The 26,830-nt window shown below is 45.3% G+C and overlaps 1 protein-coding gene across 3 annotated transcripts in view; it reads right to left on the reverse strand.

Annotated features, from left to right (window-relative positions):
- Positions 1–62: 62 nt before the first annotated feature.
- The window catches only part of SMAD1 (SMAD family member 1), a 42,679-nt gene continuing 15,911 nt past the window's right edge, over positions 63–26,830 (reverse strand). For all 3 annotated transcript variants that reach the window (XM_064149475.1, XM_064149473.1, XM_064149474.1), the window contains exons 2-7: positions 24,825–25,442; positions 11,703–11,960; positions 9,934–10,050; positions 6,509–6,730; positions 3,670–3,926; positions 63–1,496 (exon numbers count right to left, since the gene is read on the reverse strand). In XM_064149475.1, the coding sequence (XP_064005545.1) occupies positions 1,353–1,496; positions 3,670–3,926; positions 6,509–6,730; positions 9,934–10,050; positions 11,703–11,960; positions 24,825–25,224 (1,398 nt within the window). In that variant the 5' untranslated portion in view covers positions 25,225–25,442 and the 3' untranslated portion in view covers positions 63–1,352. The remainder of the gene's footprint in view (positions 1,497–3,669; positions 3,927–6,508; positions 6,731–9,933; positions 10,051–11,702; positions 11,961–24,824; positions 25,443–26,830) is intronic.

A 26,830-nucleotide genomic window follows, 5' to 3' on the forward strand; every position in this document is an offset into this window, starting at 1 on the left:
CCTCCAAGCTCATGTCTTTATCTGGTTTGTTAAGACTCTACTAAGAAGTGGACAAGACAAAGTTTTAATCAAATGTAAGCAGTAACAACAGGTTTTATTCAAATCTTCCAGTAAAGAGGACCCACTAGTTTTGGAATAAAGGTACTTAAAGTACTACAGCTGATGTGAATATAAAAGATTGAAGAGAAGAAAATAAACCAAGCAGTAAAAAACAAACAAACCAAAATTTAAAAATATATATCTTTTAGAAGTATGTAATAGACCCACACAGGGATTCTGAAGTCCTCCAAACAATTAACAGTTACTAGGTTTGGCAAAACAAGATTCTCTTAAAAAACTAAAAGCCTGCTTCTGTTACATAAACTGTATAAAACTGCTCCCTAGTTAAAGAGCACTCTGTACAATTTTGTCTTGAAACACACAGAGCTGCAGCTTTCAGACTGCAGGAGTTAATCATTCTGTCCTCTTCACAGGCAAAACAATTAGCCAGCTGGGCAACTATGTAGGGGGGGAGAAAATGAAGAGGCAAACCCAGGCAGAATTAAACAAGATGAAGCCACTATAAAAATGAAATGCACAGCAAAAGCCAGACCTTGGTTTACCCTAAGGAGCTATGTTTACAATATACTCTACAGTTCAGTTGTCATCTTCCCCTGCCCGCCCCCACCTCCCCCCATTCAAACAGTCCTAATTCCTTTATGGTCTATTTCTAATGAATTGCTAAACTTTCAAATACACAGTACATACATTTAGCAAAAAACATACCTAACATTCTTACAGCAGTATGGTCAGGACACAACTTCAGAGATTATGGCAGTTACTGAGATTAAACCTTAGCTTTTTTTTTTTTCCTTTTTTTGTTTTCAAGAGAACAGCAACAATCAGCGTAGACAAACAGTGCTCAAATGCACTGCAGAGAACCTGCAGAAAGCAGACTTCACCAACATTGGGCTCTTAGCCCCAGAGGACACGGGGAGAATGTAAGGAGGAGAGAGAATCTCAGAATGCCAGGGGCAGGAAGGTCCCTCAGGAACTGGGTCCAGCAGGCTGTGGTTTTGGCTCGGGCATCCTCATCGCACTAAGCCCTGCAAACCAACTTTGCAATAGTACATTACAATGTAAACTAAAATTCGTGATACCAGCAGTATGTCAAAAGGGATTTTGTTTGGGTGTTGGTTTTTTTTCCTCTGAATCCAACAGTTGGTCACAGAAGTCAAGTGTTTCGTGGCTCTCATTCAGCTGTTGCCAGTTCAAGGGGAAAAAAAGAGATTAAAAAAGTGTGTGTCTGACTCATACGTCCTTCAAGTACATGCAAGGCTCAATTGTTTCCAAAACACAGAGCCTGGGACCCTTTAAGACACTGAAGAAATAGGATTATGAGGAGAGCCCATCTGAGTGAGTACTTTGTCCAGCCACTGAAGGGGACCATGAAGATGTATCTCTATCCAGCATGGAGTGCTCGTTACATCTTGGCGATGATATTCAGCTCCCCAGCCCTGGACACAGAATCATATGTGGGGAAAGAAAAATAAATAATTAAAACAGCACCTTATAAAGACAAATATACGAGAAGCATCCTTCAATCATCTTCCTCACTACCAAAATAGCTTTCAACATTCCTTATCAGCTGGGTAGCATAACACCCTTGAAGCACCAACTATTACCATATTTCAACAAGCAAATCTCAAGCTAAAAGAAAAATATTTGGAGGAGGTATCATTTTAAGCTCTCTTGACCTCTTAGAATGGAAGTCTTTAAGTTCTTATAGGCATAACCAGGGGCAGTCCAAAAATTCCCAGTACCCAACTGCCAGCTGCATGATGTCCCAAGAATGCCTTTGAAAAGGGGGCTAATAAACTCTTCATCAATTCCAAAACCAGAACAGAACAGGGGAAATGTTGCCATACAGATACATAAATTGAAAAGTGAGGCCATAGAAGTGACATTCTGGAAGTGGGGATGAGGATCTGTCTGGATGAGGATCTGGCAAAGCATCACTCAGGATGGACATGAGAAACTGAGTAGCAAGTCAGAAGCTTTCCTCTTTGGAGGAAGAGGACACACCTAAGCAGGCTGTTTCTCAAGTTAAGGTAAGATAGGTTTTGTTTCAGCTCATACCTGATTTAGTTTCAGTAAGTACCAAAGACACAAGCTGACACTGAAATCAGTTTCTAAGTGAATTGTTTTGGGGGCAGGTCTGCAGGCAAGATTAAGGTAGATTGGTCTGTAGTAACCCTGCTGAAGGGATGACCCAGCACAGGTGGTAGTAGCTCCAAAGACTGTGCAGTGCAACATCCAAATCACAGGAGGTCAGGCAACACAGCCATACACCTCTGTAGGATGCAGAGCTGTAAACAACCTATTTATCTTAGAAATCCCTGCCCTAACACATCTGGAAGTTTCTATCATCCTATCATGAAGAGCACTTCAGCATATTACCAGCTGTCAGATACGTGACCAGGTCTTTTCTGTCAGCACATATGCCACACCACAGGCCTTGACCTTGCATGCCCCTCCAGAATAGGAAGGTATTTAAATTATTCCAAACAATTACTGCAGCTCCTGCTTTGGAAGCTGCTGGCCAAGACAGATTTAGAGGTCTGTGCTATCTACACTCCCACAAGCACTATAAAGGCTGCAGTCCCAGCTCAACTCTCCGAAAATACCACCTAGGAACAGGAGGTTCAGTTGGGCCTCTTATAGAAGTGGGAGATGGAGTGTAACAACGGACAAGAAAGGGGGCAATACCAGGTGCTCTATAATGAATTGGTGGCCAAATAATTAATGCTGCCATTCTTTTCTAATGGTCCTTGTGCTGCACCTTGGCACTGAAGAGACGAGTCCCATAATTCCATGTATTCTCTCTATACAGCCAATCCATACACAGATTATAGCATCAGAGAATGGTTTAGGTTAGATGGGACCTCAAAGGTCTAGTTCTAGGGACACCTCCCCCCTAGAAGAGGTCTTCCAACCTGGCCTTGAACACCTCCAGGGAGGTTGTGGATCAGAGAATCACCGAATGTGATCAAAGATCACATTCGGTGATTCTCTGATCCACAGCCTCCCTGGGAAACCTGTTCCAGTCTTTTATCACCCTCACAGGAAAGAACTTCTTCCTAACATCCAGTTTAAATCCCCCCTCTGCCAGTTTAAACCCATCACTCCTCATCCTGTCATTACATATATTAAACACAAGAATTCAGCTGAAATAGAACAGATTTACAAGAAGCAATTCAACGAAATTAGAACAGACACAGTACAAATGCTTCACAGATTACTATGGCCTTATATGAACATGAGGTGTTCAAGGCCAGGTTGGATGAGGCCTTGAGTGACCTGTTCTAGTGGGAGGTGTCTCTGATTATGGTGGGGGGTTGGAATTGGACGATTTTTGAGGTCACTTCCAACCTAAACGTTTCTATTCTATGATGAAATCTCATCTGCAAGCCGCCTCAAGCTTTCTAAGCAATGTGGTCAGACGGTGTTTCAATCTCAGAGACAACTTGGTTTCATTAACATCTGGCTGACACTTAATGGCCATTATTCCATTCTTCAAATTCAGCAGGTCAGTGGTGGGGAGAGGCACTGGCCCACTCCAAATCACCACGTTAAGAAAGCAGTGATTTCTGTTGCTGACAGAACAGCACCAAGGCAGTTTGCACACACCTTGACAAAACTCATGCGCAGGGTGCACATCTTGGTAAGCTCGTACACCGTCTCGAAGCCGTGGTTCACCGACTGAGCCAGAAGCTGAGCAAACTCTTGATTATTAAAGATCTTCAAACTGCAGCCACTGGGGATTTTGCAGACTGTGGTGGGATGGAACCCATGGTGGTAATTGCAGTTTCGACTCTGCACAAAAATGCTGCTGTCACTCAGACACTCGGCATACACTTCCCCACCGACGTAGTAGAGATGAACACCTGGGAGGAGAGGGTTGACAGAAAGAGGTTAGATGAATTCATCCCTGAGGATCTATTTTTAGGTTGGAAGGGACCTCAAAGTTTATCCAGTTCCAACCCTCTGTCATAGGCAGGGACACTTCCCACTAGAACAGGTTGCTCCAGGCCTCATCCAACCTGGCCTTGAACACCTCCAGGGAGGAAGCAGCCACAACCTCCTTGGGCAACCTGTGCCAGTGTCTCACCACCCTCACTGCAAAGAACCCTTTCCTAACATCTAGTTTGAATCTCCCCTCTACCAGTTTAAACCCATTACTCCTCATCCTGTCATTACAAGACCTTGTCAATAGTCCCTCCCCAGCCTTCCTGTAGCCCCCTTCAGATACTGAAAGGCCACTATAAGGTCTCCTCAAAGCCTTCTCCAGGATGAAAAGCCCCAACTCTTGTGGCCTGTCCTCATAGCAGAGCTGCTGCAGCCCTCTGAGCATCTTTGTGGCCCTCCTCTGGACTCTAACTCTTACATGTCCCTCTTGTGTTGGGGGCTCTGTATTTTTCATGCTCTGTCTCCACTGAGAAGTTTCTGCTTCAAGGGTTAAACACCAATGGAATATCAGAATATTATCTGTCAGCAAAGCTGATTTTCACTTTTCTGGTCCACCAGCAGTGATCTGACAGGGGTCTCTGCACCTTTGTACGTATCAGGGGAAGCTGTTAATTCCTGCAGTTTGAAGTGCTGGACATTTAACAACAATGAACTAGCAAGCACTGCAGGAGTTCTGATGCAGTGCAGTGGCTGGCTGACCACCTGGACATTTTGTGTTTGTGTTCATGTAAAACAGTATTTGGGAATGCAAGAGGAGAGAGAAGAAGCCTACTGGAGGATCTGTAGATACTAAAGCAGCCCGAAGCTGGATTCTCTGGGAAAGCTCTGAAAGCTGTTTTTGAAAGGCTTTTTCAGTTTGCTTTAATTCCAGAAAGCTGTCAAAGGAAAAGGGCCTTTATATTCCTGAGATGATTCTGAGCAATGAGGGTGCACCCCAATTTTATGTCCTTTCCCCTTCTGCCTGCTGCTTCACCTGCCACTGGGTGCAGCAAGCCCCAGAAGAGGGATGCAACAGGGAACCTTTGTGGAGATTCAGTGTCAGTAGGACTCAGTAGGACATAATTTTAGCTTTGAGAAAGCAAGAAAATTTGCCTTTTGTGTTTAAGAAATGGATTATTTGCTGTTCAAACCTTCCACCTCCCACAGCATCACAATTCAGAGAAGTGAAGACAGAGAATTTAAAAACTCAGCAGAAGTCCAGTCAGAAAGCCTTGACTGTGCTCTGTCAGGCAAGAGTTTGCAGCTGACTAAGTGTGTACCTGCGTAGGTACATAGATACTCCCACCTGATCTGCAAAAACATTTATGGCTCTGTCTTCAAGTTTGGGATTTACTCCTCCTTCCTCAAAGACTTAGCAGTTCTACACAATCATTAGTTGTACACATTCACTTATTCAGCCACACTGCCCGAGTACATTCCACAGCTGAGTGCTTCAGCAGAGCTCTGCCTGCAGCTGGGTTACTTCTCACAGGAAAGCGAATGAGGTGTTAGATAAATATCCTGATACTTGGGAAGATGGATGGGGAGGAAAAGCAGGAAGGAGTACTAGGACTTGAGTGGCACTGCTGAGAGCTGCACAAGTCCTCATGTAGAGAAATGCTCTCCAGACTGAGGGCTCCCATGTGATGACCTGACAGTTTCAACTCTTTGCTTCCCCAAGAAGGAGGCTTTGTCATTAATCAGCCCTTACGACACACACTCTACTGCTTGGGCATGCTGCACCCTCAGCAGTCTCAGAACATTTAGAGCTTGCTAATAACAAGCACCTAAAAAAAGGCTCTGCCAGGAATGCCCACTGCAGGGGGCAATGCCAGCTTGCCTGTCATGTGCATTAGAGGCAAGTTCTCAGAAAAGAGCACTGCATCAAGTCAGGCATAAACCAAGCTTTTCACTTTTGCAGGACAGCATCTCAGCCAGGGAAGAGAAGCACAAAATTTCCACTCAAGGAATCACCATCCTGTGGAAGAATGCATTTGGAAGAGCTATTTTAGCAGATTGTCTCCCTAAATATATGTTAGGATCACTAATTTAACTTCAAAAATTTTGTGCCAAGAACTGTAATTTGGCTTTCTATATTAACCAATAATCAAGATCAATCATTAGACACACTGCCTTAATTCTCACTCTAAAATTATTTTAGCCTTCAGGCAATTAAAAAATTGATTAAGGGCAAAAGCTTCCTGTAATTACACACTAGGTAAGAACAATACTTTGCTTTTAAAACCTGGCCAGAAAATCACCACTTTACCAACACAAGCATGGACTCAGGAAGCCCAATCTGCTCTTGAGGCAACTGGCCCAGACTGTCACATGTTGGGGAGATAAAGTGGGGCTCAATAGGACTCTGGGCAGCCTGATCTTGTTGAGGATGCCCCTGCTTGCTGCAGAGGGGGCTGGACTGTATAACCTTCGGAGGTCCCTTCCAACCCAGACCATTCCATGATTGTAGGAAACAGAGCTCCCAAAGGCCAGAGAAGAGCTGCAAAGACCCCAGCCTCACCTTTGCCAATATGCCGCCTTGTGTTCTCAATGGTGGAGTTGCGGTTAACGTTGGAGAGCAGCCCCAGGCAAAACCTGTTCTTGTTGTTTGAAGGATCAGTGAAGCCATCCACCAGGATGCTGGTGGAAGAAGCATGGAATGCCTCCCCAACACGGTTATTCAGCTCGTAGTAGACAATGGAGCACCAATGCTTCGGCTCTTCATATGCAACTGCCTGGACATCTGGAAAGCAACAACAGAAAGGCTGTGTCTAACACTGCTGACACAGGCTCCACACACAACCATTCAGCAACCTGGGCTGGAGATCACTGAAAGAGGAGCTGGGTAAGCAACGGCACCTAAGTGAAAGCCCTTCTGAACCTCCCACAGCCACAGACATTCTGCAGAATAATGTCAGCTCAACTTTACTTGAGCAAGACTTGCAGGAGCCGAACGATGGCATTGGACAGGCAACAGACAAGTGGTTTCACATGCAAAACAAAACCCAACAAGTTCTCCCCAATCCAGCAGTGCACAGTAGATAGAAAAGGTGGCAAACAAGCAAAAACACAGAATGGCTTAGATTGGAGGGGACCTTAAGGATCATCCAGTTCCACTCCCCTGCTATAGGAGGGAACATCTCCCACTAGAACAGGTCGCTCAAGGCCTCATCCAACCTGGCCTTGAACACCTCCAGGAAGAGAGCATCCACAGCCTCCCTGGGCAACCTGTGCCAGTGTCTCACTGCAAAGAACCTTTTCCTAGCATCTAGTTTGATTCTCCTCTCTTCCAGTTTAAACCCATTACCCCTTGTCCTGTCATTACATCACTGTGCTAAACCTCTGAGCCGAGTGTCTACTGATCACCAACTTGCTTAAAAGAGAAAAGGGAGCTGATCTTTCCTGATGTTCTACCATTTCCTCTTCTTGCATGTCAGTATGAAAAAAACAAACCAAAAAAAAACAAACCAAGAAAGTCAGTCATTATCAGTAAGAGGTTGCTACACTTTTAACTTCCATGCAGATGCCAGCAATTATCAAAGCTGCAGCTTTGCCCCAGTTCTCAAAGTCAGGAAGAAACCTTGCCAGCTGGCCATTCTTACCGAATGAATCATATCTCTCTCACACAGATTTCATACTAACTTCCTCACATTTGCTTTAAGTCATGCAGAGCAGGTGTGTTCAGTCTCTCTATTCCCAGCATGGGCCAACAATGGAAATTACCCAACTTCATTGACAGGATGCAGCTTGTTAAACCAAATCTCTTAAGACTAACCTCATGAAGTTAGCACAAAACGCTGCACTAAGCTAGCAGTGAAAACTCTTCTACAACCCACAGAAGATTTTTTCTGAGGTACAGGATATACATACAAATAATAAATACATGGAGGCACACAGAAGTTGGGCATCTTCTGGGTTTTTAACTGAAGGGACAGAGATGAAACTCCATTGCATTAAACCACTAGGAGGGAAAAATAATGACAACAGCATTTTCATCTTGACGTGGTTGCATGTTAAAGAGCAAGAAGGGAATCGTAAAGCTCCTGTAAAGAGTTCTACAGTACTTGTGGATTTTGTGAGAGGGACAAACGAGCAAAGGTCTGCACAGACACTGATAAATGTCCTTTTGGCCAGCAAGGACTGGACAGTACAGATTCACAGATTGCATTGGGTTGGAAGGGACCCTCGAAGGACATCTTGTCCAACCCCCCTGCAGTCAGCAGGGACACCAACTAGGGCAGGCTGTCCACATCAAGTCTGATCTCCACTGTCTCCAGGGACAGGGCCTCAACTACATCTGAGCAAACTGTTCCAGTATTTTACCACTCTCACTGTAAAGAACTTTTTCCTTCTGTCCAACCAGTCCAGTTCCAAACCATTGCCCCTCATCCTACCTACAAGTCCTTCTGCAGAGGGCACACTGGATCAGTGAAAAAGTGAAACGTTACAGATAAGGCTTATCATGAGCAAAGCTCCTTCCACACACAGAGTAAATAGTTAGCAGAAAAGCTATCCAAAATGTTCCAAGAGGGCTAATATACTTCCTGAAAGCAGACATTAAGCTTAGCAACAAAACAAGTACCAAAAAACTATACAATAATTGAACAACAGTGGCATTGTTCATGTGCCTGTGATGTTGATAATCATTCTGGCACGGCCTCAGCTTGCTGCTCTTTCTTGGCACAGGCCATGGCAGTGTAAGCTTAGGTACTCTCTGAAGTGGCTGCTTCTCACAACGTGATGAATGCACTAAATGCTTTACTCAGCACTCACGGCTGGCTGCAAGGGCTTTTAAAAGCAATGTGTAAAAAGATGTCTCTCTCACCCTACATAAAGCAATAGGGTTTTCTTACTACAGTTTTTACAGTCTGCAACAATGCCACACCTCAGACAGACAGCTCTAAATACTGAAGCAAGCACTATCACTGCATGACTCAAAAATGGAACAACAATGGGGAGAGAGTGGAACACCACAAAATACAACAAGTCCTCAAATGCCCAGATGCTCCAGTTGCCCACGTAAAATGTCTCTGGACATTTACTTAACTGGCAGCACTGGCACCTCTGATGAAATTTCTGCCTGACCAGATCTGCTGCCATCCTCGGTTCAGCTGCCCTCTATGGCATTAACTGCATTGTTCCAGTAAATCAAGGAATTAGTAAGAGAAAAGAGATTCCTTTCCTTGCACTTGTGTAATTTCAGCACTGCACACAGAAATGTGCAGCATCACAGGAATTCTGTTTCATGTTTCAGGGCTTTTCAGCCTGGAAAAGAGAAGGCTTGGAGGAGACCTTATAGCAACCTTCCAGTATATGAAAAGAGGGCCTATAGGAAGACCAGGGAGGGACTACTTAGAAGGTCTTGTAATGACAGGATGAGGAGTAATGGGTTTAAACTAGAAGAGAAGAAAGTCAAACTAGATGTTAGGAAAGAGTTCTTTGCAATGAGGGCGGTGAGACACTGGCACAGGTTGCCCAGGGAGGTTGTGAATGCTCCCTCTGGAGGTGTTCAAGGCAAGGCTGGATGAGGCTTTGAGCAACCTGTTCTAGTGGAAGGTGTCCCTGCCTTTTGCAGGGGTTTGGAGCTGGATGATCTTTGAGGTTTCTTCCAACCTAAACCATTCTATGATTAGTAGAAGTTTAGATACAAAACAAAAATTACTTTGGCTGCTGACTTGGTTGGGAGTTGGTAATAAACTCCATACATTTCACAGTTCTAAAGAGTTATGTGATAGCTTCTTGTTTTAAATAAATACTTACCTTTATAATTCTTTTTCTCCAGATCTACTGTTTCACCCCATACAACAGAAAAAAATGCCGTGGCTGGCTTCCCTTTCTTTTCTACAGTTAGCCATGTCCATAAACAACACACACATCCAAAATTAAAACTCAGTTGTCAAGCACTGAAAATTCTTTACTCAGAAGATGAGAAGAAAGTGTTTTTACCTCCTCTGTGGATGTCAGGAGCAATTGTGGGTGCCATCATGTTGGTGTCCATTGGCTGGGAGGTATCGTGTGTCATCTGATCTTCCGGAGGCAGGTAAGCAGGAGGGGGAGTATCAGCTAAATATAGAAGAGAGATAGACTTTAAAGTATAAGTGCAGACCCACAGAAACAGTTTTAGCCTGCAAATGCTTCCAGCCTGACTCAGCTATAAACTTCCACCCACTAGATATATGAGAAAGCAATCATGGACCTTGAATCAGGAAAGCAAAGAACTACTGGGCATATTAAGCCCAACTACAATAAAGCCAAGTCACTCCTCCCTGCAACAAGCCAGAAAGAAAGCTCTGCTATGTTTCCAGCCCATGTTTTTTTTGCAGGTTGAAGTACCATACCATTAAGGCACACAGAGGTCTCAGGACCAGGCCAGATATGGGTAACCAATATGGTAATGTGAGCAGAAGACAACTGGTTTGCTTTTCGTTTTGTTTTCCAAGAGTCAGCCTCTTTCCCTGTTAGTGCAAGACAGACAACTGCCCAGAGCTGAGCATCAAGGACATCACTATCTTGACCTCTTCTCTGATTTGATTTCTTCACTGCAGCTGCTCACTTGTCTTTACAGGCATGTGGACAGAACAGACCCTCAAAGACCAAGAGAACTTTGCAAGTCAGTGTTCAGGAAGTCCTTGTTAGAGAAGCCTTTATCTCTGCTGCAAGAGTCCCAACCACACAAACAGTATGTGGGGGGGAAAAAAGAAAAGGCAGGCAGCTGGGTTTGCAGCAACTTTCCACATTATTTCACTAAAGCCAGCACAAACTCTCTTTCCTTCCCTCCTGCCTCTCAAATTTGGTAGTCTTTGCTCAGAAGAGAAGAATTTTATGTAGAAACAACTATCAGCAGTAGATATCTACTGATGCTAACTGCATGGAAGAGGAAATGATTTTCTCAAGTCCGTCACTTTGTTTGCACACATCCTCCCTCAGGACATCAGTGAGCATTTCTATGCTCCTAACATTTAGGTCAAGAAAGCTGTCACAGGCTGCTTATGCAGTATTTTATCCATCCCCACGTGAAGGCCAAAAAAAGCCAGCTTGCTCTACAGAGAAAGGTATTCACTTCAACTTTAGGAAGTAATACAGCCTGAGGACTTCTTTTCAGGACCTTAAGGAACTGCATTTCAGTTGAAGTATATTTGTTCCTTGAAATTCCATCACTACTGAAGAAATCTTACTAAGTAGCAACAGCATGACTGAGAAACATCCTTCTTCTGCAGAAATAAAGCATTGTGCTGAACTGATGATCCCTTCCCTAAGCAAGGATGAGCTGCAGCATTACACTTCTTGTGCATTAAGCACTTGTACTTTGTGGGCTGAACTGATGAAGTGGTCCCTCAAAAGAGTTTGAATCCCCCCAGAAGAGTTTTACTGTAGTGTTTTAAGTGTATGTGGAAGAGGCAGACTATGAAATTCCTCAATGATCATAGAATCATTTTGTTGGAAAGGACCTTTAAGATTGTTTTGTCCAGCCATTGTTTAACTCTATTGATAAAGTCCAGTTCTAAACCATGTCTCTCAGCACTACACCTCTGCATCTTTTGAACATATTACTACTAGACAAAGTGATGACATAGTCTTTATTGCCTCCCATTTCTCAGCTTGCTATTGAACACAAGGGTTGGCTTATAATTTGGAATTACAAAGCAAAAAAGTCATGGTAGCAGTGATGTCCAACCACCGCCCCTCTTCTGGAGAGGAGCCAAGGCTGACTGTACCTGGCATCTGGAAAGGACTTCCTGGGTCTGAGCTGGCTGGAGAGTGTGGGTAGGTGCTACTGCTGCTTCCAGGCGAGTTTGGGTAGCTGCTGTTGGGTGAGTGGGGGAAGGGGTGGCTGTTGGGCTGCTGGAAAGAGTCCGGGAAAGTAGCATTGTGCGGCATGTGGGGCTCGTTCTGCCCCAGGTTGCGGAACTGGGCCAAGAGGCTGTGCTGAGGGTTGTACTCGCTGTGCCTTGGAACCAGCACCGGAGGAAGGACTGGAAAAGGAGAAAGAGGGAAAAGCCACAGTGTTAGAAATTCAGTTCTGATGGATTAAGCTATGCAGGGAAAAAAAACAAACAGCACATTCTTCCTCCCCTCTGGCACATTCGCATCTGTCTTGACAACAAGGCAGGCAAACCCAGGAGCGCATGTCTAAGCAAGAACTCCTTTCCCTCTATCTGGTTAGTGCACTCCTTGGGTTCACAGGGATCATGCTAGCTACCTGATTGCCAAATGCTTGTTTTCACAGAGGGCTGGAGAGGAAGAGCCAAGCACAAACCACAGCTCTGCGTTTCAGTTTGATTCACACGAAGGAGCGCTGGAAAGCAAGCACCTTGCAGTGCTGGCAGGCAGCTCTCCTTGCTGCACTTGTGATCCTGCTGCTCACTCAACGGCCTCAAACCCAGAGCCTTGCTAATAAGGACTGATTTTTTTGTTTTCTTGAAGACAATACTAATAGGCCTCGAACTCAGTCTGGTCCCAACACTTGTAATTTTATTTTTAACCTGGGCTATGTCCTTACATGTTAGCATTAAAGCAGTTATTAACTCTCCAAGGCAGTTTGCAAACGTGCAATTCAGACAGAGTTGTGTAGTGCAAAAAAACCAACTGAACAGCGATTGAGCTCCAGCTGTATGCTGCTATGGGATCAGAGGAACACACATCAGGAACTACTAGTCTCACCACACTCCCAAGCCTTCTCACCAGCAGGGAAACAAAGGTCCCCTTTCAACTGGGAATCTGAACATGATACACTAAGATAAACGAATCAGCTCTTTTCCCAGTGCCTCAGCTTCTATCTCAGCACAGCCTCACAGCAAAGTCCAAGCTACTAAAGTGTAAGAGACAGTTCTGTTATAGATTGAGATTTTCAGGTGATGAGAGGAAGAGGAGATGAATGAGCATGGAAAAGGGAGATCCACACACAAAGATCTGGAAGTGTAATGAAAATCATTTGTCTCCACATCTGCACTTCTCCAGCATGTCCATTTCCTACCCACAGAGCTGAGCAGGACAGGAAGAAACCTGCTGGGCTAGCTTGCCTTCAAGGGAGCATGCTGAAAAAGAACCAAAACTCAGTGACAGCGAGCCAGGCTACCATCTCTTTCCCTGAGATGCTTGCCCTGTTCCCAACACCTGCAGAGGGACAGGAGCATGTGTACAGGACAAGCCTACACAGACACAACTGCTGCTCAGATTAAGAAAGGTATTCTGGAGACAGTTGCTTCACCAAAAGGCTGAATTACAAACTACATGAAAAGAAAAACCAACAACCCATCTTCTTGCCAAGACAAACAGGTTCTTCCAAGACACTGGGGCATCTTTACCCTTCCAGCAGCTTGCTTATAAAGAAGCATTCAGACTTATGTGAGCATCCTGGGGAACAGGAGTACCAGGACACAGCCTGACACGCAGACCAGGCTTGAGCTCCGTGTTTAGAACAGATAAAAAGGGATATCATGCAGAGAGCTCAATCTCTATTCTAAAGCAACTCACAGAAAGCTGAAAGCAAGCAAACAAACAAACAGGTTTCATTTCCCTTTTTTTTTCCCCTCTCCTCTTTTGGCATATGCCTGAGAAAGAAATGAAGCTACATACTTTTGCCTGTTAGTGGCATCAGCGCTTGGAAACTTTGACCTCAGAAATCTTTATGGAACATATACTGAAAACCAACCAATCAGTACTGAAATTAAAGTTGCTCATTAGAATTAGAAGCAGGCTTTAAAGATTCAGTGTCTTTCTTTAATGGAGCAGCCCGAGATTCCAACAGGTCTCAAATAAGGCAGATGTCACCCTGGTTTCATGTGAGAATTTTAACCAACTTTGCTTTACAAAGGATCTGAGAAGTTCCTAAGGATGACTTTGGCTGAAACAAACCTGAAGTTCTCAATTGCAAAACACCCCAGAAAAGCTGCATCCCCTCACTGTCCCTTGCCTCTAACACAACCACTGTCACACATCACTGGAAAAAAAGCATTAAGAAAAATAAATTCACATTCAGGCAGACAGCACAAACCCCCTCATTCACTACACAGCAAACATCAACCTCAGCCCCTGAACATTAGAATCTCTCAGAATTAAGCTTCTACTGTTAAAACCAGCAGTCCATTTGCAGTCAGGTCAAGCACCGTTTAAATGTCACAGTCAAGATCTGCTGGGCTAATAAATCACCAGCGAAAAAGCAACAATGAGATCATGTGTTAAAAAGTATTTTCCCTTTCCTGTCTTTATGATTCTTCTTTACTTTCCCAAACACTAAAACCACAGCTTTCCTATCTCTTCCTTTTCTATGGATGAAGGTCAAACCATTAGCTTTCCTGAAGTTAATTTGTGCAGAGAGTACATCCCCTACCTTTCCCACCCCCTACCTCACATTAAACAATGACACGTGTGACATCACAGGAAGCCACACAATTTATAGCACTTTAAAATAGCAGGAGAACAGGATACTTTCTGTATGTTTTCTGTAATGAAAATCAAGCACTGCCAGATTTTTCCAAGGTATAGATGTATTTTCCCCTGCTGGACAGAACCACTGGTGAGGTTCAGAAGGACTCGCCATAAGGGCAAGTCTTCTCTTTCCAGCTCTCCCTCCTGCAAAGCTACACTTCTTGTCTACTTATTTCAGCCTCAAATGACTAAATGACAACTTCTTTTCTTTTTTTTTTTTTCCAAAATAACCATAGGAAAGGGTAAAGGGGTAGGAAAAAATGCGACCAACACTGATAGAACACAAAGAGCCTCCAAAACACCACTGCAGAATTTACTTTGAACACTGTCCCTAATTCACGTCCTCCCTGCATACAGACAATCTTAAATGAGGAAGGAAAGCTCTGTAAGGCCAAGTCAGTGCTACACAGACTACAGCCCTCCAATTAGTCCAGCTCCAAGGCAGTCACTCACTGCTATAATCTGATCTCTCTGCAGCTCAGGGGAAGTTTTGCAGGCTATAGCTGCTCCTAGCAAAGTCACAGAGGAGTTAATCTGAATGCTGTTCACTAGGGAGTGAAAACATGAGCAGGGACTGGGCTCTTTGCAAGTGAGGAGGGATGCAGGAGTTCAAAGCCTAAAAAGGCAGTTGCATCCCCTTCCTGCTCCCCGTGCCCCTGTGCAAGGCACTGAGCTTCTGGTCAGGTTGCAGACCTCAACCATATGGAATAACAAATTACTGAAGCTCAGTACAGCAGGGGAGGAGGCTGACCTCTGCGCAGCTGCCAGCTCTAGGAAGAGGTATAATTGAAGAGGAGAAAGCATGAGGGAGTTTTTCTGTGCTAAGCCAGCACACCTGTTGCTATAAAATAATGAAGCAGCACATGGCTTTGCTGGGCAGATCTCCACAGGAGGCTGTTCCAGCAGTTTGCAGGCAGGATTTCTCTTTTCCTCTTTACCTTCTTCAGCAGAAAGAAACACAGACATGAGGGAAAAAAGGTTGTGCTTTTGAAGAAATGATGATAAATTATAATTGTTTCTGTTCAGCAGAGAGGTATATTTTCAAAGGAAAAACATACTCTTAACTACAGTAGCTAAGACAACAGCGTAGCAGGATTTGCAAACTCACACTCATTAAAACAACTACAACCATTTAATGGCCTGGAAGCCAGAAGTTCATCCCACAGCTTGAATTCTGTACTTCCTCAAGCACCAGAGGAGAAGATTTTACAGGCTACACCACGGCTAAGATCTGCTCCAGGATTTTGTGTCACTGTGGATCTAGAGTTGAAATTTAGCACGTAAGTGCTACTAGTAATGGTTGAAGAGGAAAGTAAACCACCTGGAAGCCAAGCTGGGTATTCTCTGTGGAACTCCATCTGGAAAGAGATCCTGTACCTGTCAGGCCAGCCTGGGAATTGAGTTGCTTGTTTCTACCATGCAAATAACAGCCAGAGTATGCCTGCACCAAACAAGTGGAGCTGTAGGAAAGAAAGGACAGCTCCAGGGCAATTTCACCCACAGGGCCACTTCATCCCACAGCCAAGAATGCCAAAAACACAGAAGATAGACCAAGGACAGCCTGGCTGTTCAGATAAATGTTCCAACTAACCACACCGGGAAAGAAATGCTTTCATGAAATGTAATGGTGGCCTTTGAAGAAAGCTGCTGAAGGAGGAAGGCTTTTTGTGTCTCCAGCAAGTCATCCTGCTCTTCAGAAAACAGCAGGTGTGCTAGCCTAGAATAAAGAGTTTCTATGCTCACATTCCAGAGATAATGACTCTAGGAAACATAGAAAGTCTCCCACTTAGGCACATCACATTTGTTTTTTAAGCTTCTTTATTAAAAACAAACACAATAACAACACACACACCCCCCCCCGAAAAACAACAAACCCTAAACAAACAAGTAAAAAAAGAAGAAACAGCTTCCTATGCCTTTCCAAAACCTAATCCAAGCCCAAGGGCCTGCTGTGCTCTCAAAGCAGCATATTTTCTATCCAGATGGGTTTCAGTGACCTTAGATGACAAGCCCAGATGACAGTCAGTTTCCTTCCAAGGCTCATTTCCCCTCACCCCCCACCTGCCATCTTTGCATGTTAAATGAAGATTTGGGTAGCTATCTCTCCTTCCACGGCTGGAAATTGAAAGGCCAAGTAATGAAATGTAAGGAGCAGACTTTGATAATCTTTCCCTGCCAATGTAGATTCTACTTCTGTGAGCTTTCTAAGCTAAAAATAAATATAAGATGAGCAATTGCTGTTGTTCTTTCTGCTCCTAAAAATCCTGATGACTCTGTGGTCGTACTTTCTGTAGAAGGGTTTGTACAGACCTGCACCACAACAGGACTCTCAGCCCTAATGAAGACCCAAGGGCACTATCATTAGACAGTGCACTTTAATTTCCAAGCATCATAGAGCTGTATTTTCATATGAATTTAAGCAAAGCCACTTATGTTGTACTAGAAAAATAGAACTGCCAGTTGGGAAGGAGGGAAATCCTCACACAAGTTTGTGCTATCCAGCAATGGGTGTGAAAAGAGGGGGCAGGGGGAGGAACTCGTGGCTTGTACACCACACTAGACAGAAAGTCCTGCAAAGACAGAGCTGGGAAAAAAGTTAGGGAAAAACAAATCATCATAAAAACTCAAAACACAGCAGCAGTGTTAAACGAGTACGTTTCAACCCTCCTAAAGACTCCCACCTTAATTTCCTGCCTCTAAGGCCACAGCAGCTGAAGTTGCCTGTGGCATCCTGGTGAGCAGCACCCACGGTGGGAGCAGAGCAGGTATGCTCAGCTGAACAGGCTTAGCTGTGCCTGCTGTCTGCAGCATCAGAGCCACTAAAGCGTGCAGACCGGCAGGGCTTGCCAACATCTTGTAAACAATAAAACACCCAGGAGAAAGAGAAGTTGTCATGTCATTAGGTTTTCTCCTGCTGCCTCAAGCAAGGCCTGGCAAACCCGACTATTCTTTGACCAGAGAAGTTCTCACATAAAAAGACACTCACATGCCTGTGCTCAGGCTAGAGTTTAGTCCTGGTTAAACAAGAAATAAATTAGAGGTACTGTGGCAATCCCCGAGGATCTGGGAACTTTGTGTTGTTCCAACAGCACCTGGCTTAAGCCGGGCTGTGGTGGCACAGCTCTGCTTTGCTTTTCTCAGAGCACAAGTGCCAGCCTTGTGGACCTTTTGCTCCAAATCTGTGCTCTAGTAATTGCAAGTGAATAGGCTCAATAATAGCTATTCAGCAGCTTCTTTCGGGTGACAGACAGATAGACATGCCAGACTTTCTATTCCAGGAAAGAGCTGTCTTCTTTTCTCCACTCAATTTTAGTTTGCAGTTTCAGCAGACCCCACATCTTGAATGCTCACTTCATGTAGTTAAAACTTCCTACTTACTTTACTGTCTTCTCTTTTACATTAGCCACCTGGGCTGAATGCATTGGGCAAGCAAAAGGAGTGCACTTCCTGCATGACAATAGTCAGATAACACTAGATATAATTAGTGGATGCTCTGATAAGCTAAGATTTTGGTTAAGCTGACATTTGCCAAGGCAAATTTCAGAATATAATGCTAATTGTATGCATATTAGTGAAAGAGCTCTTGTAAGTGGATGTGGGGGGCAGAAGTGACACAGGAGGAAGTTACAGTCTAATATGTATATTGGCTCAGGCAGTTACACAGACCAGAGTTCAAATTACCTGTATGAAAGCCACAGTCACCATCCTACTGAGAAGGTGAAAACTTGGAGGTCTGGTCCTTTAGGTTAGAAGAAATGCCCACATTTGGTTAATTCTAAAGAAAGAAGAAGAGAGGGAAAAAAGGAGGGGGTGGGGGGGAAGGAGGGAAGGACACCAACATATCCTTCTCCACAACTTCCATCTCTTTCCTGCAGCTCATCTTCTGACATGTGGGGAGATTAGACAAGACAAATCCTGCTGCTGGACCATTCTCTCCTCTACCTCCCCACTTCAGTTACTCTCCCTCAGGTCAGTTCTGGTAGGGAATTTTGGAAGCAGATTCTACAAAATTGGAAAGAAGAAAGTTTTAAGCCACTTGCCAAGCAAACCCACAGTTGCTTGCTATTTTGGGGAACCATCCTAAAATTGTGCCCACCTGTTGCAGCAAGTTATTTTTAAAGCTACACCCAGCTGCAGCATTAGACAGAGAGGCAGCAAAGCTTCCCAGCCGTGGCCCTCTGCTCCCTCACCCCCTGCCTGCAGAGGTGCAGAATCCCTGCTATGGGAACAACGTGGGAACAAGGATTTTTCTAACTTGGTTCTACAGATTAACTCCCAAAACCTGCACTGCCTTCCTCCTCCCTTACACCCCCCCCCGGAGCAGCTTCTCTTTTGCCTTTGCTCCCCCACTCCCTCTTAGCTTCCTGCCAGCCTGGTGCCGCTGGCATTACCCTCTTGCCATGCCTGGTGCTGTGGCAGTTGTGCTGGCAGCTGCTTCACTGGGCTCCCTCCAGCCTGGGACACCAAACCTCTTCCATCTCTCTCAAAATCCAATTCTCTTAGGTACTGTGGGGGTGTGAGCCACCAAGCAAACCTTGAAACCCAAAAAACCCAGACAAGCTCACAGCCCCAGAAGGACTCGCTGCTTGCTTCCAGCTTTTCTCTCCTGGACAGACTGGGGGCACTGCCAATCTGTCAGTCCCAGGAGTTGTGTCTGAACCCTGCTACTGGCCAACAGCAGCACTGGTGATTTGACAAGCAACCTGTGTCCTGCTGGAAGTGCAGGGGCAGGATGTCCTGGCAGGCTTTAAAAGATCCTCGTCTCAATTTGCCCTGCCTAGAAACAGTTTAGGGATACCAGGTCATATGTAGTGATCCAAAACTGGATCAGGGATGGTTGACAGGCTGACAGAGTTGGGGTTGTTCAGCCTGAATGAGAGAGGGTTCTGGAGAGACCTTATAGCAGCCTTCCAATACCTGAAGGAAGCCTACAAGAAAGCTGAGGAGGGACTGTTTACAAGGCCTTGTAGCAATAGGATGAAGGGCAGTGCTTTTAAGATGGAGCAGGGTAGATGTAGATTGGACATTAGGAAAAAGCTCTTTACCATAAGGGTGCTGGAACACTGGAACAGGTTGCTCAGGGAGGTGGCGGAGGCCCCATCCCTGCAGGCAGTCCTTGTCAGGCCTGATGGGACTCTGGAGCAACCTGGTCTAGTTGGGGATGTCTCTGCTTTACTGCAGGGGGTTGGACTAGATGGTGTCTGGAGGTCCCTTCCAAGCTGAAGCTTTCTGTGGTTCTGTGAACTGACCCATGTGGTTTTTCTGTGGGGGCAGCAAGCGCTGCCAGACACCACCAGGCCAACACACACCACCAGACCCGAGTGGTGGTCAGTGACACTCAAAGCTGCTTGAAACAACATTACAAAGCTCCTTGAAACATGCCTTAGTTTTCTTTCACTAAGGACCAGAGCTGCAGTGCTGTAGAGGGGAGCACTTGCTTTGCTTTCAGGACCACACAAGTCCAAAGCTGCCCTCCCCAGGATTTCCACCATTTCCAGGTTCCTTCTGCACCCCTGGTGCCTGCAGTAGGTGTGCACCCTTGCAGAGACTCACTTGGAGCACACAGCAAAGGAGATCAAAGACAAATATGAAAACAATCAGGTTAAAGTCACAGGCAAGGAGCCCACGCTGGGAGCAAACCCAGCACAACACACCTGCTGCTCTCCTCAGAGCCTGGGGACCTGGCTTGTTCCTGTGGCAAAAGCTGGTGTACACTCAGGGAAAGCACTGCTTGCCAAAACCAAGCTTGCTGAAGCTGACATTCACTCTGAATGTGGGGTTGTAATGGAAAGGAACATCCCAGCTTTTAGGGAGAACTGCTAGCTTAACCATTCTGACCTTGTCAGTTGTCAGCAGTCGGAAAAAGCAAACACTGCTCGTTCCCCAGCTTGAGCCAGGCCCTGGGCACCATCAGCTTAAAGCCCCTTGATGCAGAGCAGACTGCAGCCAGCTCTCCAAAAAGAGGAGCTGAACAGTGGACAATCAGCCAACCTTTCCTACCAGTGCTTTACTGGCAGCTGCTAAAGCCTGCAGCAGCTTAGTCATTTTCTGCAAGCGAGATCCAGGCTTAAGAAAAGGAATACTCTTCCCCTAGGTTTTGGATGACAGCTTTCACCTGAGCCCACTGACAGAACTGAGGGCTGAGGCTGTATTTTCACAGCAACTAAAGCAATAAAAGAAAGGAAGGAAGGACCTCAGGAGGGACTTCCAAATGTCATTTCACACATTCTCCAGCAATCCTGAGGGGTCATTTGTGGCATTTTCAGAAAGATGGAGCACGTTGTGGTCACTTTTCCCTCACAGCCTCTGTGTATGCTCTACACTTAATTATTTCTCAAGTCTTGACCATACCTAAGGATAGTCCCAAACCAGATTCTGAGCCTGATTTTCAGTTATCTCCAAATGAAAAAATAAAACTGAAGGGAAAAAGCAGATTCAGTAAAGTGAGGCCATCAGTTCAGCTGAGCATGCCTGCTTTTGAAAGGCATCCAGTTCAGATCCTGCCCTTCTTAATTAAAAGGGAGAAATTTGACAGCCGTTAACTACCCAGCACCAGAAGTAATTCTGCACACAACAGATGTACGAAACAGCAGCAGTGAGCTTCTCAGCTTCAAGGAGATCTTTTCCAGGCACTCAAGTACAAGGTTGTAATTCCCATCCCCAGCAACAAAACAGCCTCTACTCCCTCCTCTCATTTCCCACCACCTCCACTCCTCCCCACATGTCTCCCAGAGGGCTGTGTTGGTTCAGATGTTGCTGCAGCCATGCTGCGAGCCCCCGCACTGCTCTGATCAGCCTGGAAGATAAGGCAGCAGGAGATGGAAAAAGTCCCTGTGAGCTGGTTCACCAGGAGGCCACACGAACAGCTGTGCTGGCACGAGGCATGGAGCAGGAGCTGTTTGTGTACCCAGCCAAGGACGGGCTCTCCAGCACCTGGGGGGCAGCTTGCTGATCCCTAGGCTGACCCCGTGTCACACCATCACAGGGAGGTCACCCCTCCTCACCTCTGCCCCATGCTCCCCTGCTGCCATGCCCCCATCTGACTCAGCAGGGAGCGAGCTGAGGGCATCGAGCTTGCCAAGCTAACCGTGCCAGAAAGTAGTTGTGTGGCTGTTCAGGTCTCTTGACACCTCTTGATTCTGTGGTCCTGCCCTGGCAGGGATGCTGGACTCAAAGATCTCCAGAGGAACCTTCCAATCCCTAACACCCTGTGAAGGCCCCACCTCAGAACCACACAGGGGCACTTGTGCCTGTGCATTGCTGCTCCATCAGGCAGGGCACCAATATGGTATCACCATGTCACACCCACATGCCTGCCAGATGCCACCTTCTCTATCTTGCACATGGGCAGCAGCACTGCCTGTGCTCAGGCACACTGGACAGGCTCCCTGCTTGAGACTGTTGATGGTTTTCTGCTTCCTCTTGATTGCTTACAATCACTTCCTATCTAGCTTGACTAAGAGAAAAGCCTTGTTTGGATTCAGGTGCAGTTTGTGCTTTCAGACACCAGCACATGGCAAAGTCCCCTGTTTTCCAAACTTCTCTTCTCAAGCTAAACAGCGAAGCTGGAATAAGGTATCAAGGTAGAAAATCCATGGCACTGTGAAAACCAAGCAGCATTACCTTATCTTACATATAAGATTTACTACATGCCTCAAAAACTTAACACTGAAACAAATACCCCCCACAATCAGCAGAAGAGGGAACGTCGAGCTGCTATCCCATGCTTTCACCACAAGCTTCATCTCTGCATAAGGCAGTTACAGATCGTGCTGCCAAGCAGAGCCAGCATTTCATGATGTACTTTGCACACAAAACATGGATCACACACAACCTCAGCTTCCAGTTGTGTCTTGTCAAGAGAAAGCACATTTCTAGCCCTCCTGGCTGCAGTGATAGCCTTGGAAATACAAACCTTGATATCTGCTCAGGTCCAGAGACTGTTGGAAATGGTGACTCATGCCTCAATTCCCACTCCCCATTAATCTCAAAGCATAAGCACTTATGCAGCAATAATAGAGTTTTTAATATCCTGGCAAAACTGGGACAAGCAGTTAGCAGAATTTAGGACTATTAGGAATCAAAGATAAAGACAACACTTGCGAGGACAGCAAGAACGAGGAAGGGATAGGGAAAAAAATGAAGTCCTAAGCTACAAAGCACAACTCTCCAAGCCAACCAGAAGTTCAGCTATCACCCATTTCCAAAAGCCACTTCTTTTCTCTCAACTCTAGGCAATACCACTCAAAGAAAGGGCAGATCTGTGGCTAACTAAACCCCTCCTCCTTTCTCTACCCAGTCAGAGACCTCAGTAAAGTCACAGTGGGCTTCAGTCCCACTCATACACTTCAGCAAGCTGTTAAAAGTTCAAGATGTAACATTGCACTTCCAGATCCTGCTTGAATAGAGCACCTTGGCACAAGTGACCACAAGCTCCTGCTCAGCAGCTGCCTCCAGAATATTTTCAAGTGGCTGGAGCAGCACACAGAGTTTGTCAAAGACTGAATGCTTCTGTCACCTGTCAAACTGACTGCAGCCCAAAAGCTTACAAGGAAGCTGTCCAGGTGCCTATTAGGCAACTGACTAAGAATATCTACTTCTTCCTGAAGAAGCATACTCTCTGGACAAGAGGAGAAGTATTTTACTTCTACCATCTCCAACTTGTTCATTTGGATTTTTCTTCCAGCAAAAATTCTGTAGCTACATGAACCTACAGATTTTTATCTCATCCAAAACCTGCTAAAGAGTCATCCAGGATTCAGCCTTACAGTTAATAACCTTTTGCTCCACTTCTCAAACACAAAATTCATAAGATGACTTAACACCTAAACCTTTCCAACCACTTAAACTACTTCACAGCACTCAGCTAAAATGGACATTTTACTTAGACATCCTTTTGATGTCTAAGTTTTGATTCTATTTTTAACTCAAGCAGCTCATTGAAAGGACAGGACATTCACAGATGCCTGCTGTTAAATATGGGATAAATGCTCCAAATGAGAACGTTCTCAAACTCACTAATTGGGGCCAAGATTAAAGCAAACTAAGTTAGAACATGTAATTTGACATTACAGTACCAGTAAGAGCCCAACTGTTGCTCAATCTGACAGAAATAGATGGCTTTCAGGAATCTTAATTTTCACTATTTTGGAACACTGAGTGTAAGCAACTCCTCAGATAAGCAGACAAGGACACAACTATTTCACTCTCCCACTTCTGTTTGATGTGGAATTGTTAAGCATTTTATCTTTTTTTATTATTTAAAGAACTGTTTCTCAGTGCAGAGTTCCTTTGTCCAAATCCTGCTGCAGAAGTACACATTATGGGCATCACCTCTGCCCTTTCACAGGATTTCCAGGTTAACACTAACACAACAAAGGGAAATATTTCACATCTAGATACTGTGTGCTGCAGATTCCAGATGAACACAATTTCCACCCACAGAAAAACAATCTTGCAACAACTTGTTTCCAGGGTAGCCTTTCAGGTGTCCATGCCACTCTGCAGAGGCAGCTTCCCAGTTTATGAAATGCTCAACACAGATGGGCTTCCCAAATTTAAACCAGCCAAGTCCACCCACGCCTGCAGTGCATTTCTGCAGATGTCCCTGTAAAATCCCACGAGTAGCTGGAGCCTGTGGAGATATGTCCAAGCACATTTTGTCTCAGGCCCTGGAAGTATTCCCTGATAATAAACTTACATTAAGTAAAATGACACACAGGTTTAACAAAGAGACTTGGCCTGTGAGGAGGAGACAGAGAGAATAGGCTGCACGTTAAAAAAAGTGGGTAACAGGTAAGCAAACTGTGCAAATAGCTGACAGTAAACCTTCATCTACCAACATTGCTATCAAAGCTTTGAGGGGATAACATTCTGCTGCCTGCAATCAGTCTTTTCAAAAGGCCAAAATCACAGGAGACCCTAAGGACAAGATTGTCTTCTGGAGCATGAAGAAACTGAAGTGATACAAGTGAAATACTAATTTGGAAATGCTAAGAATACCACTGCTGCACTATGTCAAAATGGCTTTCACGCACAGGCTACAGTAATCCTACACTTTACCTTGCAATGTTTCCTACAGATTCACTCATCTGCACCGTTCAGTGGAAACAAGACAAGGAAATTAACCGAGGGGTAAGTGGGCACCAGCAAAACCAGGGCCAGCAGCCTGAGGCACATGCTAAGACTATGCCTCTGCGTAGCAATAAAACATTCACACAAGTGAAGCACTTGCCATGTGAAAGGGAAAACTGCTAATTACTGCTTACATACAGATGAATGGCAGAGGAAGAACCTGACATGTGCAAACAGCCACTTTTGCTTATTTAAGCTGATGAGTCATATGATTAATTGCCACACTTTGCAATGCTCAGATAAGGTGTAAAAGGTACAAACAAGGAAGAACCTACCGGGACTCTCTACTCGCTTGTAGTGGTAGGGATTGATGCAAACCTCCTTCTGCTTTGACCCGAAGGGGAACTCGCAGCACTCCAGAGGTTTCAGTTCGTGGTGGCTCTGCAGGTCCGGCCAGCGCCACACTCTGCAGTAGATGACGTGCGGCAGCCCCTTGCGGTGCGAGACCTGGAGCCTGCCGTCCAGGGAGCGAGGAATCGTCACGCAGTTGCTGGGCTGACCGGGACAACTTAACGCTTTTTCCAGCTCCTCCATAGCACCTTTTTTCTTCTTCAGTTTTTTCACTAATGCATCAACAGCTTTCTCCGCCCACTTTTCTTCTTCGTCCCCCTGCTTCCATCCCAACAGCCTCTTCACTGCTGGGCTGGTGAAGGAGAATAAACTTGTCACATTCATGGTGACCCCACTGCGGTGGTACCACAGAATCAAGAGGAGACTGTCCTGTGCTTCTACCACCACCAGGGTACAGCAGATTATGTCAGTAGTCAAAAGCAGCCTGAACCAAATAATTCTGCTCTTTTCTCCTTTTCAGTCCTCCAGTCCCAGGAAGGCAGCGCTGACATCCCCCCTTGACAGATGTGACCTCCTCATTCTGAAATCTTCTGGCTGAGAGCCTGCAGGAGAGTATCGGAGGGAGAAAAACAAACCAAGGATTTTACCTTTTAAGTGAGCAGACAGCAATTATAAACAACCCACAAGTGTGGCATGAGCAAAATTCAAGCAACAACCAAAACCCTAACACCACAGCGTTGAGCCAAGATACATCTGACGAAGACTGTTAAGCATCAGGGCTTGCTGTTGAATGCTCTACATCCCTCTCCCCAGCACAGCCCTGAACAAACAAGGCAATCACCCTGGAAAATAATGACACAGCACAAACAAAACCCAGAAAGGCTGGAGAGGAGAAGAAGCTAGTGCAAAGAAAGGGCAAAGGATAGAGGCAGGTGGAGGAACAAACCCTCACTAGCTCAGCTCCCTCAGTGAATTTTGCATCACACAGCAAAGACAGCAACCTCATTTGCCAGCTTCAAACAACACTTCTGCTCAGTGACCAAGCACAACCTCAGTGAGTACCATGAGAAGCTCGATAGGAAAAGGCAAAACATGAGACAACATGCCTGGATTCTCCTGTATTGGAGATGTATTCACATTTAATGTAGCCTGAAACAGCAGCTCAGATTCCCTCTTGCACCATTAAGCATGAAGAGCTCCCCTCTGCCTATCAGCTGCTGCAACTTTAATCAGTAGAAGGTGCCAAGGAACCAGTGCAAGATCACTACTACTTTTGTGCAAGTTAGAGAGCAGCTGGAAGCAATATGCCTCCCCAGCACTGTGCTATCCAGCCCTCTCCAAACTGCCAGTGATGCAGCTCAAAAATCATTACACTAGACTCCTGTTTACCATGATCTGATACAAAACCAGTTCAGCTTCACCTCCAACTCACTTTGAGCAACAAATGAAAAAAAGAGAAGAAAAGGAACTAGAAAATTCTTTGTCCCCACTCATCTCACGTGACAGAACTCCATCTCTCCATCCCACCAGAAAGTCCTCACAGCAGACTGTGAGGGAAAGATATCATGAGTTTAGTTCACTGATAACATCCTGACCATTCTCCATGGCAATGCCTGCCTGATGTACGCAAGAACAGCGATGAAGCGAGGAGGTGGAAGTCCTGATAAGAGGATTTAAGAAGGCACAATGGTTCTTGAGTTGGGTGGCATGGAGCAAAGGTGAAGAGACAAGTGAAGAAGGGGATGAACTCCACAAATGATGAAGCCCCTGCTTTGAGGAGCAAGGTTCACACTTGCTTGGGCAGGGAGCAGGGGAAAGGCTCTGCTATGGAAAGCAGGAGAGACCCTGCACTGGCAGGAAGGGGAAAATGAGACAAAGAGGACTAAACCACTGGTTTTCAAACAGCATGAAGACAGGACATGTATCCTGACTGGATATCAACAGGTTGTAGAGGAAGGGGGAAAGGGAAAAGGATATGAATGTTTTTGTT

Source organism: Pogoniulus pusillus, chromosome 10 (genome assembly GCF_015220805.1).
Source record: "Pogoniulus pusillus isolate bPogPus1 chromosome 10, bPogPus1.pri, whole genome shotgun sequence".
Lineage (NCBI taxonomy): Eukaryota > Metazoa > Chordata > Aves > Piciformes > Lybiidae > Pogoniulus > Pogoniulus pusillus.